This window comes from Myotis brandtii, unplaced genomic scaffold (assembly GCF_000412655.1).
Source record: "Myotis brandtii unplaced genomic scaffold, ASM41265v1 scaffold36, whole genome shotgun sequence".
Lineage (NCBI taxonomy): Eukaryota > Metazoa > Chordata > Mammalia > Chiroptera > Vespertilionidae > Myotis > Myotis brandtii.
In genome coordinates this window covers 6,820,666-6,835,242 of record NW_005363836.1, presented here as the reverse complement: position 1 = coordinate 6,835,242, position 14,577 = coordinate 6,820,666, and the positions used below count along the sequence as shown (strand labels likewise).

The 14,577-nt window shown below is 41.5% G+C and overlaps 1 protein-coding gene across 7 annotated transcripts in view; it reads left to right on the top strand.

Annotated features, from left to right (window-relative positions):
• Positions 1-14,577, top strand: part of ZZZ3 (zinc finger, ZZ-type containing 3) — a 104,871-nt gene that overhangs the window by 57,094 nt on the left and 33,200 nt on the right. Inside the window, exon 2 of one of the 7 annotated variants that reach the window (XM_014544362.1) lies at positions 7,683-7,743. The exons of the other annotated variants lie outside the window; for them this stretch is intronic. Within the exon in view, the coding sequence (XP_014399848.1) occupies positions 7,683-7,743 (61 nt within the window). The remainder of the gene's footprint in view (positions 1-7,682; positions 7,744-14,577) is intronic. 7 annotated transcript variants of the gene reach the window in all.

The following is a 14,577-nucleotide window of genomic DNA, read 5'->3' as shown; positions in this document are numbered from 1 at the left end:
GGGGGGCCCCCCCCCCCCGCACGAATTTCGTGCACCGGGCCTCTAGTATGTATATATAAAAAGCCAGCAACCGGAATACTGGAATGACTGGTCCAGTTGCTATGATGCCCACTGCGGCCAGGGATCCGGCCCGATCGGGGGACGGGGCCGGCCAACCAACCTCCTGTGGCCCCTCCCCCAATGGACCCCACCACCCCGATTTGCCGGTGGCCACTCTCCCCAGCCAGCTCTGCCTTGATCAGACCCCCCACTCTGAACAGGGGCAGGGCCAGCTGGCCAACCACCCATGGCCCCTCCCTTGGCCCCATTTGGGGGCGAGTCAGGCCAGCCCACCGTCCACAGCCCTTCCACACGGCCGGTCCTGCCCCCAATCAGGGGCGGAGTCCGGTGGCCATTCACCCATGGCCCCTCCCCGTAGCCTGCCCGGCCCTGATTGGGCCCCGATCAGGGGCAGGCTGGCCGGCCAACCTCCCACCGTTGTCTCCTCCTGACAGGCCTGGTCCCAATTTGCCAATTGGGGCTGGGCTGGCCTGACCCCACCCATGAACGAATTTGTGCACTGGGCCTCTAGTCTATAATAATATGCTAATTAGACCAGACGTTTTTCCTGATGAAGCCCGGGCCATAGGGAAGCCAGTCCCGGGTCCCTGCCTAGGTCTTGGGTACCTGCCGGCGACGTCAGGAGGGAAACAGCCTGGGTCCCGGGTGCCTGCTGGCAGCCGGAGTAGGGAAGCCTGGGTCCTTGGTGCCGGAGGGAAGCTGGTGCCAGAAGCCAGGCAAGAAAGGCCTACTCTTGCATGAATTTTTGTGCATCAGGCCTCTAGTATGTAATATAATTAAGTCCACACTGTATAGCGGGGCCTTGATGAATTGTGCAGTTTTGAGGCATACTGTTCAGGTACTATCTATATAGATTTTCCCCTATTGGAATTTGTTGTTTTCATCATGATTAGTCTGGAGTTGTGAGTTATTGAGAGAAAGACCACACAGGCATAGTGTCATTTTTATCATGTCATAGCAAGGGTAAATGTTATTAATGTGATTTATTTTTGCTGATGTTGACTTTGATCACCTGACTGACGTAGTATTGCACAGCCCACACTTAGGAACAGGGAGTTATGTCTTCCCTCCTTGAGGGCAGAGTATCTACATAAATTATTTGGAGTTTTTTTTGTGGGAGATTTCTTTTCTTTCTTCTGATTCAATTACCTATAGTAGTATGGACTCAACTGTTTCTTTATATACCTTGGGTTATAATTTAGTACTTTATTTTGTTTATAAAATTGTTCTAGCTTTGGCCGTTGGGAACCTTTCTGTTGGCTCCTGTGTCCCATTGAAGTGATGTATTTTTGTTGTGTGTGTTTTTTGAGCAGATTCTCACTTTTAGGCTCATCTTGTATATTTTTTGCCCCTATTCTAGGATCAGCTGTCTCTCCACGAAATTCTTGTTTCCTTTATTCAAGAGCAGTGTTAGAAACCAATATTTGGGTGTTGTTGCTTTTAATGGGCAAGAGAACAAGAAAACACATCTATATATATAAAAGGCTTATATACTAAGTGTCCGGGTAATGACATCACGTTGCAATTCCCAGCTTCCTCTCTCTGGCGACTAGCCTCCTTGGAGTTTCTTCAGCCCAAGAACATGACTTGCTTTATAGCCAGGTGGAAACACTTTACACTGTAACCAAATGTTTGGGAATCGTTTTCCGTGTCTCATCTCATTTGATCCTCACAGAAGTCCTGGAGTAGATAGATAGGAGACTTGGTGGAATCCTATTTTCTTTTCATTAGCCTGAAAACGGAGATTTAGAAAGCTTAGAAACTTGACCCGACTGAAAAGAAGTAAGAAATGGTGGACTTTGAAAATGACTTCAGGTTTTCTCACTGCGCAGAATATAGTCGAACACTGCTGCAGTTAAATATTTTACCCTTTGTTCTCCCTGCGTGTTCTACAATAATAATCTGCTTCGTGTTGATATTTACTGCTGTGTTGCTGACAAGTACCTGAAAGAGAAGTTGGGGTGCTTCACTAGGCTGGAAAAAGTTTAGCTAAATTAGAAAGCACGTCTAAATAAGCAAGTTTATTCTATATCTATAAAAGGCTTGTGCATGTGCGATACATATAAAGCTCTCGCTGGCGCCAATCACACTCGTGTGTTTCCATCTGTCTTTGTCGATCGTGAATTTGGTTGACACTTCTATTGTAGAGAAAGGGCGAATAGCGATATTAAAATATTTCTAATTAATTTCCTTTTAATGTGCACGAATCTGTGCACTGGGCCACTAGTGTATGTATATATACTAACTTGTGGATATACACATCTAAATATTTCTATATGTAATCATCTGTGTCTTTACTAAATTAAACATAAATTCATATTTCAGCTCTACTGCTAATCCACTTGGATCATTCTAGCCTCCTTTCTTTGCTTATCTTTATATATGTTTAAACTTTACTTTATGGTTGACAGTATTACAGATGTTCCTTATTTCCTCCCCCCTTCTCCCAGCCCCTGCCCCATCCCAGACCTTCACCACACTATTATCTGTGTCCATTTGTTATGCATATATGTATATAAGTATTCTTAAGTGCTCAGTGGCTGCCCTGGCATCTCAAACACCTTGTTGGCCATCTCCCCTTCAACTAGGATTCTTTGCTTATTTTTATTTATTTAATATATGTATTTTTTATTGATTTCAGAAAGGAAGGGAGTCGGGGAGACAGAGAGAGAAACATCCATGATGAGAGAATAATTGATCGGCTGCCTCCTGTACGCTCCCTACTGGGGATGGAGCCCACGACCCGGGCATGTGCCCTTGACCAGAATCGAACCTGGGACCTTTCAATCTGCAGGCTGATGCTCTATCCACTGAGCCAAACCAGCTAGGGTCTTTGCTTATCTTTAAATTCCCACTCCAGCACTGGACAACCTGGATATCCACCACTCTTTCATTTGTTTAATTCTATGATATATGTATAGCTGTATTAGAATTGTTTAACTCTTACCCTTGTGACTCTTACTATGTTAACTAGAAATAGTGCTTTAGGTGCAGTTCTTGTTGCCTTTATTCTTAGAGATGGCACTCATTTCCAAAGCTACCTAGGTTAGAACCTTTTCCTTCTACCCCTCTCAGTGAGGTTGTTTCATACATGTATAATACCGTTAAATCCTTCCTAGGATCCCCTGACCTTCTAAACTATTTTTTTAAATTTGCATTCATTTAAGTTCATTCTTTTTGCTTTAAAGTTTTATGGGTTTGACAAATGCATAATGTTATGCATCCAACATTATAGTTTCATACAGAATAATTTCACTAGTATAAAGAATATCCCCTTTGCATCATATATTCTACTCTCCTCCCTTTCCCCAAGTTCTGGTAACTGTTGGACCTTTTTATTGTCTCTGTAGTTCTACATTTACAAAGTATTATATAGTTGGAATCATCACATATGTAGCCTTTTTAGACTGAGTAAATTTATTTTTTGAATGCTCTTTTCTAGTATCCTTAGAAACTGTCCTGGAATGATCTTGATGGATGTCTTGTCCAAACTCCCACATAATATAACACCTCTGCACCATCCTTTGATGGTGGTCATTCAGTATGTATTTGCACTTACCTAGTGACAGAGAACTCACTACATTATGAAATCTTTCCTTGTATTTAGTATAAGATTCCTTCCTAGAACTTCTCAGTGATGTGAGTTTGGGACAACTTGGAATGTTAGTCTGTTCCCTTTTCTATATAGTAGGCTCTCATATCTTGAAGGCAGTTTTAATGTGCTCTGTACTGCTAGCTACATTCCTTGTTTCCTGCTTTTTAGAACTCTAGCTGGCTCACTTCTAGGTACACTTCAGTGTTAAAGATGGCGTCAGAATGTAATCTTAAACATCAGCTATGTAGCTTTCTGTGTCCTTTCCATTGTCATTTTCATCTCTTAAGTTTATCTTACCCATTGCGGCCATATTAGCCTTCCAAATGCTAATGTTCTCTTATGTCATCACTAGAGGCCTGATGCATGAAATTCGTGTAAGAGTAGGCCTTCGCAGCCCAGGCGCCTTCGGGCTGCCTCGATCCCCCGCAGCCGCAGCGGCTGCAGCCCCGGCTTCATCCGGAAGGGCATCTGGACAGTCGATTTGCATATTACTTTTATTATAATAGATTGCTCAAAACTTGCAACAGCTCCTTATTGCATTAGAGTGGTACTTCCTTATGCAGGACATGTTTCAGAATAATCTGTGGATTTAACAAAACACAAATGCATAAGCTGTACTTCCTGGGGATTCTGGAAGTAGAAAGTGATTTTACATTACACTTCTTTAAACTGTTTCGATAACAATATGTATTCTGAAAAAGAGAATGGTTTCACAAATTTACTGATTTAAGAGTAAATTTACTGATTTAAGGTGCCAGTGTTATACATTTTTATTAAAAAAGTTAATTTTACATAATGAAAAGGTGATTTTAGAGATTCTCATTTTATAGAAGAGGAAACTGAAGGCCTGATAGGCTAATCAATTCGATCTTAACTACAGCTTCTCAGAATGGAACTAGAACCTATATTTCTTGGTCTTATCAAATTTACAGCCCTTTTTAGTATCATTTAAAGACTTTGTGTTATATTTTCTCCATACTATCACAACTTTTTCAACTTGCATTACACTTAAGCTGCCTCTGTGCTTTACCTTGCACTCTTTGTTGTACCTGGTATATATAACCTCTTTTCGCCTTTCTTGTTGAAGTACGACATATTTTTCTGGATTTAACTTAATTTTTACTTCTTATTTGCAATATTGCTTGGGATGATCACTTTGTTCATAACATGCTGTGTACTCATCATGGTTAGCTAAATTTTCCATATGTCTTTTTCTCTTACAGTATCTTATTATCATTCTTGAAAATTTTAGGAATTGACTAAGAATTTTATAAGCTTTCTTGTCAGTATTTAAATATGCAACTGCCAGTATACACATGCACCCCTCTTACCTAAATTATAATGATCTTGAGGGTAGGGCTGCATATTGATTATACTTGATCCTTCAGAATGGCTGAGAAAGTGCAATGACAGTGAGCATGCTTGGTAAGTGTCTGAATGTGTTCATATGAGTTCAAATGAGTATATATTTTTGAGCAGCAAGTTTACACTTTAACCTCATAACTGAACTTAGGATCAGTGGGAGCCTCACAAGTTTTTTTGTGTCTGTTAAGGCAAATTCATACTGTACCATCGTGTACGTTCCTGGTTGTTTTGTAGTTCAGGTCCAGATTTTTTTGTTTCCGTGGTTAAATTTCATCTTGTCTAGTAATCTTGCTCCCCTTTTTTTAAAAAAAAAAATATTTTATTGATTTTTTACAGAGAGGAAGGGAGAGGGATAGAGAGTTAGAAACATTGATGAGAGAGAAACATCGACCAGCTGCCAAGCTACATGCCCTTGACTAGAATCAAACCTGGGACCCTTCAATCTGCAGCCAATGCTCTATCCACTAAGCCAAACCGGTCAGGGCATTCCTTGTTATTTTTAATTGATTTTTTTCATCTACAATATTTTTCATCTACAGTATTTGCTATTCTCAGTTTCATGTCACACATGAATTTGGTAAGTATGCTTTTCCAACTCTCATGTGTCCATCTAAGTCTTAAAAAAGATCGTGGCTGCCCTAACCGGTTTGGCTCAATGGATAGAGCGTCAGCCTGTGGACTCAAGGGTCCCAGGTTCGATTCCGGTTACGGGCATGTACCTTGGTTGCAGTAGGGAGTGTGCAGGAGTCAGCTGATCAATATTTCTCTATCATCGATGTTTCTAACTCTCTATCCCTCTCCCTTCCTCTCTGTAAGAAATCAATAAAATATAAAAAAAAAAAGATCGAGGCTATATGTATCTTTAGCATAACTAAGAACTTACAAGAACACACATACCATTAAAACAGTATACAGTTGTCCTTAATCAATAAAGAAAACAAAACAAAAACAATATACAGTTGCTTAACCACTGAAAAGTCATCCAGCCAAATAACTATTCAGCTCGTATTTTCTTTTGTAGTTTTTGTTTTTAACTTTATGTCTCGAAACTTAATATGCTATGGGACACTATTAAAGAAGTAGAAAAATGGCTTTCCTCTCAAAGATTGCAATAACAATAAATGATATGCATTTTAAAAACTAGAGGGATAGGTGTACCTAAAAATTCCTGCTTTCAGGAAGTATACTACTCAGTGAACTAGGGAACAGCCAGTCCCTATAACCACAGCTGTTATATTCCAGGTGATTTCTTTTTGGTAGTAACCTCAGAGAGAAATGCCACTAATGTATCATGAGTAGACGTAAAGTAGGAGAGACTTAATCCCTTCTATCTTTTTAAGTACTTTCCTCTCTTGAAAGTATTTACTTGGCATAATTCTCACTAAGGGCAGAGCTGATAAACTCAGATCTTAGATATAAGTCTATATAAAGAAAACAGTGATTTAATGCTTTATTTCTGTATATAATATAAGATGAATCCATTTTTAACTCAGGAAGAATGTATAATAATGAGTGACCAAGGTTGAACAAGTGTTTTACAGTTTTAAAATGTTTCACCTGGTAAAAAGCATTTGGTAGTAACTTATCTCGTCCATTGTCATTTTAAAGCTGAAAAAGCTAAGACCCAAGGTTTAATGACTTGAATAAGGTCCCATAGTTACTGGTAGAGCTGAGGCTTGAGCCAGGTCTTCTATGTGAAACTAAAATAAAGTTCTAGAGGAGTAGAAGTGATCTCTCTGTAGTATTTACTTCCTCAAAAATTTTCCCTTAAAAAAATTGTGTGATATCTTATGAATGTGATAGTAATGAAATATTTACATACAGATATAGAGTAATTATGAAATCAAATAGCTTTTAATTGTTAAACCACAGTCCAGGTTATGAAATAAAATACTGACATCACTCTAGAAGTTCCTAGTAAATAGTTCCTCAGTTACTCCCTCTTCCTCTTCTCAAAGATAACCACTATCTTACTGTTTCAAAATTATTCTGCTATTTTATAAGGTTAATCCTCCCTAGCTTGCTCTCATTGAGCAATGGTTAGAGCATCCGCCCCGGAACCAAAGGGTTGTGGATTCGGTTCCAGTGGGTGAAAGGCATGTAACACGGTTGCAGATTCCCTGGCCTGGTGGGGGCATGTGCTGGAGGCTGCCAATTGATGTGTCTCTCTCACATCAATGTTTCTCTCTCTCCCTTTCCACCCTCCCTTCCGCTGTCCTAGAAATCAATGGAAAAAATATCCTCGGGTGAGGATTAAAAAAATAAAATAAATATAAGGTGGTTAAACCACTTATGTGTGTGTTTAAATAAAGTTTTTAGTTCAGTTTTTATACAATACTGCTTGTACTCAGTTGTGATACATTATTTTTTTCATGTTCATCTGTGTTGATATAAATAGATGTAGTTTGTTTATTTTCATTGCTGCACAAATACCACAGTTTATCCATTCTGCTTAGGTCAACATTTAGGTTGTTTCTGGGCTTGGTTTATGAATAAGGCTATTAAAATGTATGTTGTGTATATTCAAGAGTTTCTTGAGGTTACATACCTACGTATGGGATGTCTACATATGGACATCTTCAGCCTTTTTTAGTTAATTACAAACAGGTATCCTAGTCTTCTCTAAGGGGGCTATTTACTTCCTGTTCACTTTATTCCCCAGGTGTAGCTCTTCAGGATCCCAGGCCAAAGCATAGGTGGATTTCCCAGAGCCTCTACCTTTGGTTAGCCCTGGACTCCAGCTTTGATCTTCTACCATTTAAAGCACTGCCTAGCCTCTCAGCCACCTCTTCTGGATCAGTAAATTGCTCCAGGGCAAAAGTGCCTCCAAAAGTGTTTTAACTTTCTGGTTATCATCTTCTCATGGTTCTTGACCTGGTAATACCTCATGATTCTCTTAGCTCCTTGATACATTTAAGAGCTTTTAAATCTTTTCTTTTTTCAGCTTGTCTTCAATGAAGGTTTTGTTCAGAATTTACCTCATCTCCATTTTTAGGAACTGGAAGTTTGTTTCCATTGAGCTTTTCATTTTAATTACTATCTTTTTAAAATTTGAATTTGCTTCCTTTTCAAAGCTATATATATTCACTCTTTGTAGTTTCCTACATACTCAGTTTTTGTTGCTTCCTATTCTCTATAGCTATTTTTAAGCTTGTCTTTTATTTTTATTCTTTATTATTTGTGTCTTGTTTTCTTGTGTGCTTTGGTAATTTAAAAATGTGAGCTGTTCATTTTCTTTGGAAAATTATTTATTGGTTATTTTTTGAGGCCTACACAATGGAAGACCAGAGAAAATTGCATTTCCTTCTGTAAGTGTCTTGGCAGGGGATGGAAGTGTTTGAACCAGTCTAGAAGAACTGCTTTAAACTATAATAGTCATGGTGTTAGTCTTTTTAGACCACCTTTAGTATTTTTAGGCCACCCAGATAATAAGATTTAGGCAGCAGATACATACAAGGACTGCCTTTTTATGGTTGAAATTTTTATCTGCTTTTCTCCTCAGTTCCAAAGCAGCTCTCCTATGGGATGGAAGTGAGAGTAGGTAGGGTTGCAGCTTGATGGAAGAGGGTCTCCTATTAGACTACCTACCTTGGTAGCTTTCTTTGCTGTACCCTGGCCATGTGAAATACAGGCAGTTGAGCTCAAGCTTGCATGGTTTAGTACATGCCCTCAAGCCCAACGTTTTATGCTCCATTTGACTATCCCAATTTATGCCCCCAAAATCTTAGTTTATTACTGGTTCTTCCATACTTTTAAAATGAACAAGTACATGTTTTTTTCTTCTTTTTTTCAATTCAGCATTTTTAGTTATTTTTAATAGCATTGAGCTTTATACCTGGAAAGACATATTATTAGAAGCTGAAATACTAGTTTTTCTCTTAACACAGAATATCATAAACTGCTTTTTGATCACCTTGTAATGAGTTCTTTATTTTCATAGAGAGCAAGTAATCATTTGTGAACTATTGAATTCATAGATCCCATAGTTTCAGTGTTTGAAATCCTTCATGCAGAAAGAGAAAGTATCAATTATACAGTTCCTATTTCACCAAATAGATACATTTTTAAATGTGTATGCTACTCACATCAAAATTGTTCAATCATCTATACTAATAAAAGGGTAATATGCTAATTAGACCGGGAGACCTTCTGGGAGACCTTCCAGACGTCCTTCTGGACAAAGCCATGGTGGCAGGGCTGAGGCAGAGGCGGTTAGGCGATCAGGCCAGTGGGGGAGGGGCAGTTGGCGGTTAGGGGCGAGCAGACCGGTGGAGGGGGGGCAGTTGGGGTTGAGCAGGCTGGTGGGGAGGGACAGTTGGGGGCGAGGCGAGAAGGCCAGTTTGGGGGGCCAGTTGGGAGCGAGCAGGCCGGCAGGCAGAGTGGTTAGGGGCGATCAGGCAGGCAGGCAGATGAGCAGTTAGGAGCCAGTGGTCCCGGATTGCGAGAGGGATGTCCGACTGCCGGTTTAGGCCCCATTCCCACAGGGATCGGGTCTAAACCGGCAGTCGGACATCCCCCGTGGGGTCCCAGATTGGAGACGGTGCAGGCCGAGCTGAGGGACAACCCCCTCATGCACAAATTTCATGCACCGGGCAACTAGTGTATATATAATGAACTCAGTATTTTGCAAAAAAGAGAAATATCACACTTGATTATGGTGGCATAGTTAGATTGAGGCATTTTGTCCATAAATTATTTTACACTGGTAAATTGCTAGGATGAAAGTTGTTATAACAAACAAATCTGTGGCCTGATTGTTATTCTTGGGAGCCATTTCACTACATAGTTTTGTCCTACTGAAAATGTAATCTAATGTATGTCTTGTTTTTCTTTCTCTTCCTTCTGCTTACCAATGCATACATGTATGCATTTGTGCACATATGCACATAGGTGAAAACATATGGGTTAACTTACGTGATTGTAAGTTTTTCTATATTCACTTCCCTTTTCTTACAGTGGAGTTAAGCTAATACATTTATGCTCATGTCACCTTATGTCCTCTAGTTTTTTCACTGTGTTTAATCAAGATCAGTATTTATAGGATAATCAAGCTGCTCATTTGCAGTAGCAAAGTGTAGTAAATAGCTTCTTCATTACTCAGTTTTTAGGAAAGCTAGAAGAATACCATGATAAGTTTTTATATGCCCTTCAGCTATATTCATCAATTGTTAACAGCTAAACATTTTGCAACATTTGTTCTCATTTTCTTTTCCCTCATCCTCTTCCTCACTTCATATACTTTGAAACGTTTTGTTGAATAATTTAAAAGTATGTTGTAGACTTATCACCCTTATACTTCAGTATCTATATCTACTAAAAACAAGGACATTCTCCTGCATAACCTTAAATATCTTATTTTACCCCACCAGTTTGGCATCTACATTAATAAAAGACAAACATGCAAATTGACCGCACCTTCGCTACACCTTAAGCCACGCCCACCAGCCAATCAGAGTGACTATATGCAAATTAACCCAACCAAGATGGTGGCCGGCAGCCACGGAGCTGGAGCAAGCGGGAGGCTTGGTTGCCCCAATGATGGAGGAAGCCAGGCTTCTTGCCTGCCGCGTCGGCTCTGAGCTCCACTCAGAGCAAAAAGGTTTCAATTATAGAAGGTAAATAAATCCCAGAATAAAAAAATAAAAAAACGAAACAAAGGAGAGGCTGGGAGCTTCCACTGTCAGGGGGCTTGGCCAGCCTGAAAAAGGCCCTCAGCCCCTCACCCAGACTGGCCAGACACCCCAGTGGGGACCCACCCCCCACCCTAAAGGGGCTGTGGCCAGCCTGCCAAAACCCATCAGCTCCTCACCCAGGCTGGCCAGGCACCCCAGCGGGACCCTCACCCTGATCTGGGACCCCCTGCAGGGCAAACCAGCCAGCCCCTACTCGTGCACCAGGCCTCTATCCTATATAATAAAAGGGTAATATGCAAACTGACCCTAACAGCAGAAAGACTAGGAATGAGTGGGAACTATGACACACACTGACCACCCGGGGGGCAGACGCTCAATGCAGGAGCTGCCCCCTGGTGGTCAGTGCACTCCCACAGGGGGAGCTCTGCTCAGCCACAAGCCAGGCTGATGGTTGCCAGTACAGCAGTGGTGGTGGGAGCCTCTCCCGTCTCCTCAGCAGCGCTGAGGATGTTGACTGCAGCTTAGGCCTGCTCCCCGCTGGTTAGTGGACATCCCCCGAGGGCTGCCGGGCTGCCAGAGGGATGTCTGACTGCCAGCTTGTGCCCATCTCCCAGGGAGTGGGCCTAGGCCAGCAGGTGGACATCCTCCGAGGGGTCCCAGACTGCAAGAGGGCATAGGCCGGGCGGAGGGACCTCCCCCGAATGCACAAATTTTTGTGCACCGGGCCTCTAGTTGATATAATAAAATGATATAATCCATAATCTGAATTTTTCCATTTATTCCCAAAAATGTTTGCTTCTACCCCTGTGGTCTGTAGTACAAGATTATGCATTACATTTGGTTGTTATGTCTCAGTATTCTTTCATCTGGAGCAGGGCCTAGTATATTTTTTTCTTAAAGGGCCAGAGAGTAATACTTTAGGCTTTGGGGATCAACTTCACTTTGTAACTACTTTGCTCACTCATTGTAGCTAAAAGACAGTCATAGACAGTAATTAAACAAATGAGTGTGGTATATTTCATTAAAACTTTATTTATAAAAATAGACAAGTCATAAGCTGTAGATCTCTTATCTAGAAGAGCTTTGTTTTTACATTTGTCTTTAATGACACTATTTAATGACTGTTTGAAGAATCAGGCCAATTTTTGGCAGAAAGGCCCTCAGCCTGAATTTTTAAAAATGTTTCCTTCATTATTTATTTTTTTTAAGAACCAATGCTGTGCCCAGCTGGTGTAGCTCAGTGGTTGAGCATATCAACCTATGAATCATGAGGTCACCAGTTCGATGCCCAATCAGGGCACATGCCCGGGTTGTGGGCTCAATCTCCAGAGTGTATCATGCAGGAGGCAGCTGATCAATGATTCTCTCTCATCATTGATGTTTTTATCTCTCCTCTTTTCCTCTCTGAAATCAATAAAAATATACCAAAAATAATTTACCAATGCTGTATGAATTTAAGAGTTGTTTAAACCGATCTCTTGAAAAGATTCTGGTTGGGTTGAAAGGCAAATCTTATCCCTCCCTCACCATGTGTGTAGTAATACTGCCTAGAAATTGGACAATAAAATTCTCTTCCAGACATCAGGGTTTTTTCTTCTATACTCTTTCATAGAAATATTTTTATATTGATAGAAGTGAATAAGGAATTCAAGAGGGCTTGGATAATGAAAGGTAGTGAAAACAGACATAGATTTGAGTATATTTTAGCCAAATATAATTCCATAATATGAAAGCTAAATTTGCCTTAATTTATTTTTAAGACTTGAAATAAAATAAAATGAACAATCTCTGCCTCAGGTAAGCTTACTATAACTATATGTGCATCCATGTAAAAATGTATACATTTAAAATAATTATTTCATTCTCTTGGTTCTATGAGTATCAAAAGTGATACTGGAATTAAAGAATTTTGGGATTTTTGGTCTTTGAGGTTCCTCTAAATGACTGTATAAATATGTATGGATGATTGGGTGCTATCCTGCCAAATTTTATTGGTTTTGACTGAGACAAGCTCTTTTTCCAATATTGTGCAGTTACCACAATTTGATTCTGGTTTGATCCTCTATACCCACATCGCTGGATGTTAAGTAAAGATTGAAATAATTTTCTGTTGGAGGTTTTCATTTTTTGGCTAAATATTCTCAGAGTCTTTAACCATTCCTCACATCACATCTGTACAATAAATGGCTGGTCTGATTTTTGACAAGTTACTTAATGTGTGCTTTGGTTTCCTTATCTGTAAAATAAAGGAAATGGTACCTTATATATTTGTGAGGATTGAGTTATTACACTTAAAATACAACAATGTCTGGAATACAGGATGGGGCAAAAGTAGGTGTATAGTTATAAGTATGCAAAACAATTTATTAATTACAATTTTTCATATGAGCAACTATAAACCTACCTTTGCCCCACCCTGTATGGTACACATCTGATAAATGTGTTAGACACTATTGTTTGTTCTTATTACATTGTTTCTCATCTGTCTTATCTGTTCTTGCACCTGTTTGTCTTAAAGCAGAGCTGTGTATAGTAGCAGGTGTGATCTGACCAGTTTAGGAAGAGTAGAGTGGGCACATCACCCATTAATATGGACTACAGTTGGAGTTATCTTTTTAATTTGTTGTGGAGAATTTATATTATACCTAAAATAGACAGACTACTATGATGGACTCTTCATACCCACCCTCCAAGTCCAACAGCATGGCCAATGCTGTCCCATTCACTTTTATCTAACTAGAGGCCTGGTGCACAAAAATCTGTGCACTCAGGGTGGGTGGTCCCTCAGCCCAGCCTGTGCCCTCTCACAGTCTGGGACCCCTCAGGGGATGTCCACCTGCTGGCTTAGGCTTGCTCCCCGGGGGATCGGGACTAAGCTGGCAGTCAGACATCCCTCTGGCAATCCGGGAGCCCTCGGGCGATGTCCACTTGCCAGCGGGGAGCAGGCCTAAGCTGCAGTTGGACATCCTTAGCACTGCTGAGGAGGCGGGAGAGGCTCCCACCATCACCGCTGTGCTGGCAGCCATCAGCCTGGCTTGTGGCTGAGCAGAGCTCCCCCTGTGGGAATGCACTGACCACCAGGGGGTAGCTCCTGCATTGAGCATCTGCCCCCTGGTGGTCAGTGTGTGTCATAGTGACCAGTCATTCCTAGTCATTCTGCTGTTAGGGTCAATTTGCATATTACCCTTTTTTTATATAGGATAGAGGCCTGGTGCACAAGTAGGGGCTGGCTGGTTTGCCCTGAAGGGTGTCCCGGATCAGGGTGGGGGTCCCGCTGGGGTGCCTGGCCAGCCTGGGTGAGGGGCTGATGGGTGTTTGCAGGCTTGCCACAGCTCTTTCAGGGTGGGGGGTCCCCACTGGGGTGCCTGGTCAGCCTGGGTGAGGGGCTGAGGGCCGTTTTCAGGCTGGCCACAGCCACGGGCTGGAAGCAGGTATCTGGGATTTATCTATCTTCTATAATTGAAACTTTGTAGCCTTGAGCGGAGCTCAGGGCCAGCAGGGCAGGTAGGAAGCTTGGCTCCCTCTATTGCCAGGGGCAACCCAAGCCTCCTGTTTGCTCCAGCTCCGTGGACTCCGCCATCTTAGTTGGGTTATTTTGCATATACGATCCTTATTGGCTTGTGAGTGTAGCCGAGGTATGGTCAATTTGCATGATTCTGGCTTTTTTTTATTAGATTAAACTAGAGGTCCTGTGCACAAAAATTTGTGCACTTGGGGGCGGGGTCCCTCAGCTTGGCCTGTGTCCTCTTGCAGTTTGGGACCCCTCGGGGGATGACCACCTGCTGGCTTAGGCCTGCTTCCCAGAGGAATGGGCCTAAGCTGGCAGTCAGACATTTCTCTGGCAGCCTGGGAGCCCTTGGGGATGCTCATTTGCCAGCAGGGAGCAGGCCTAAGCTGCAGTTGGACATCCTTAGCGCTGATGAG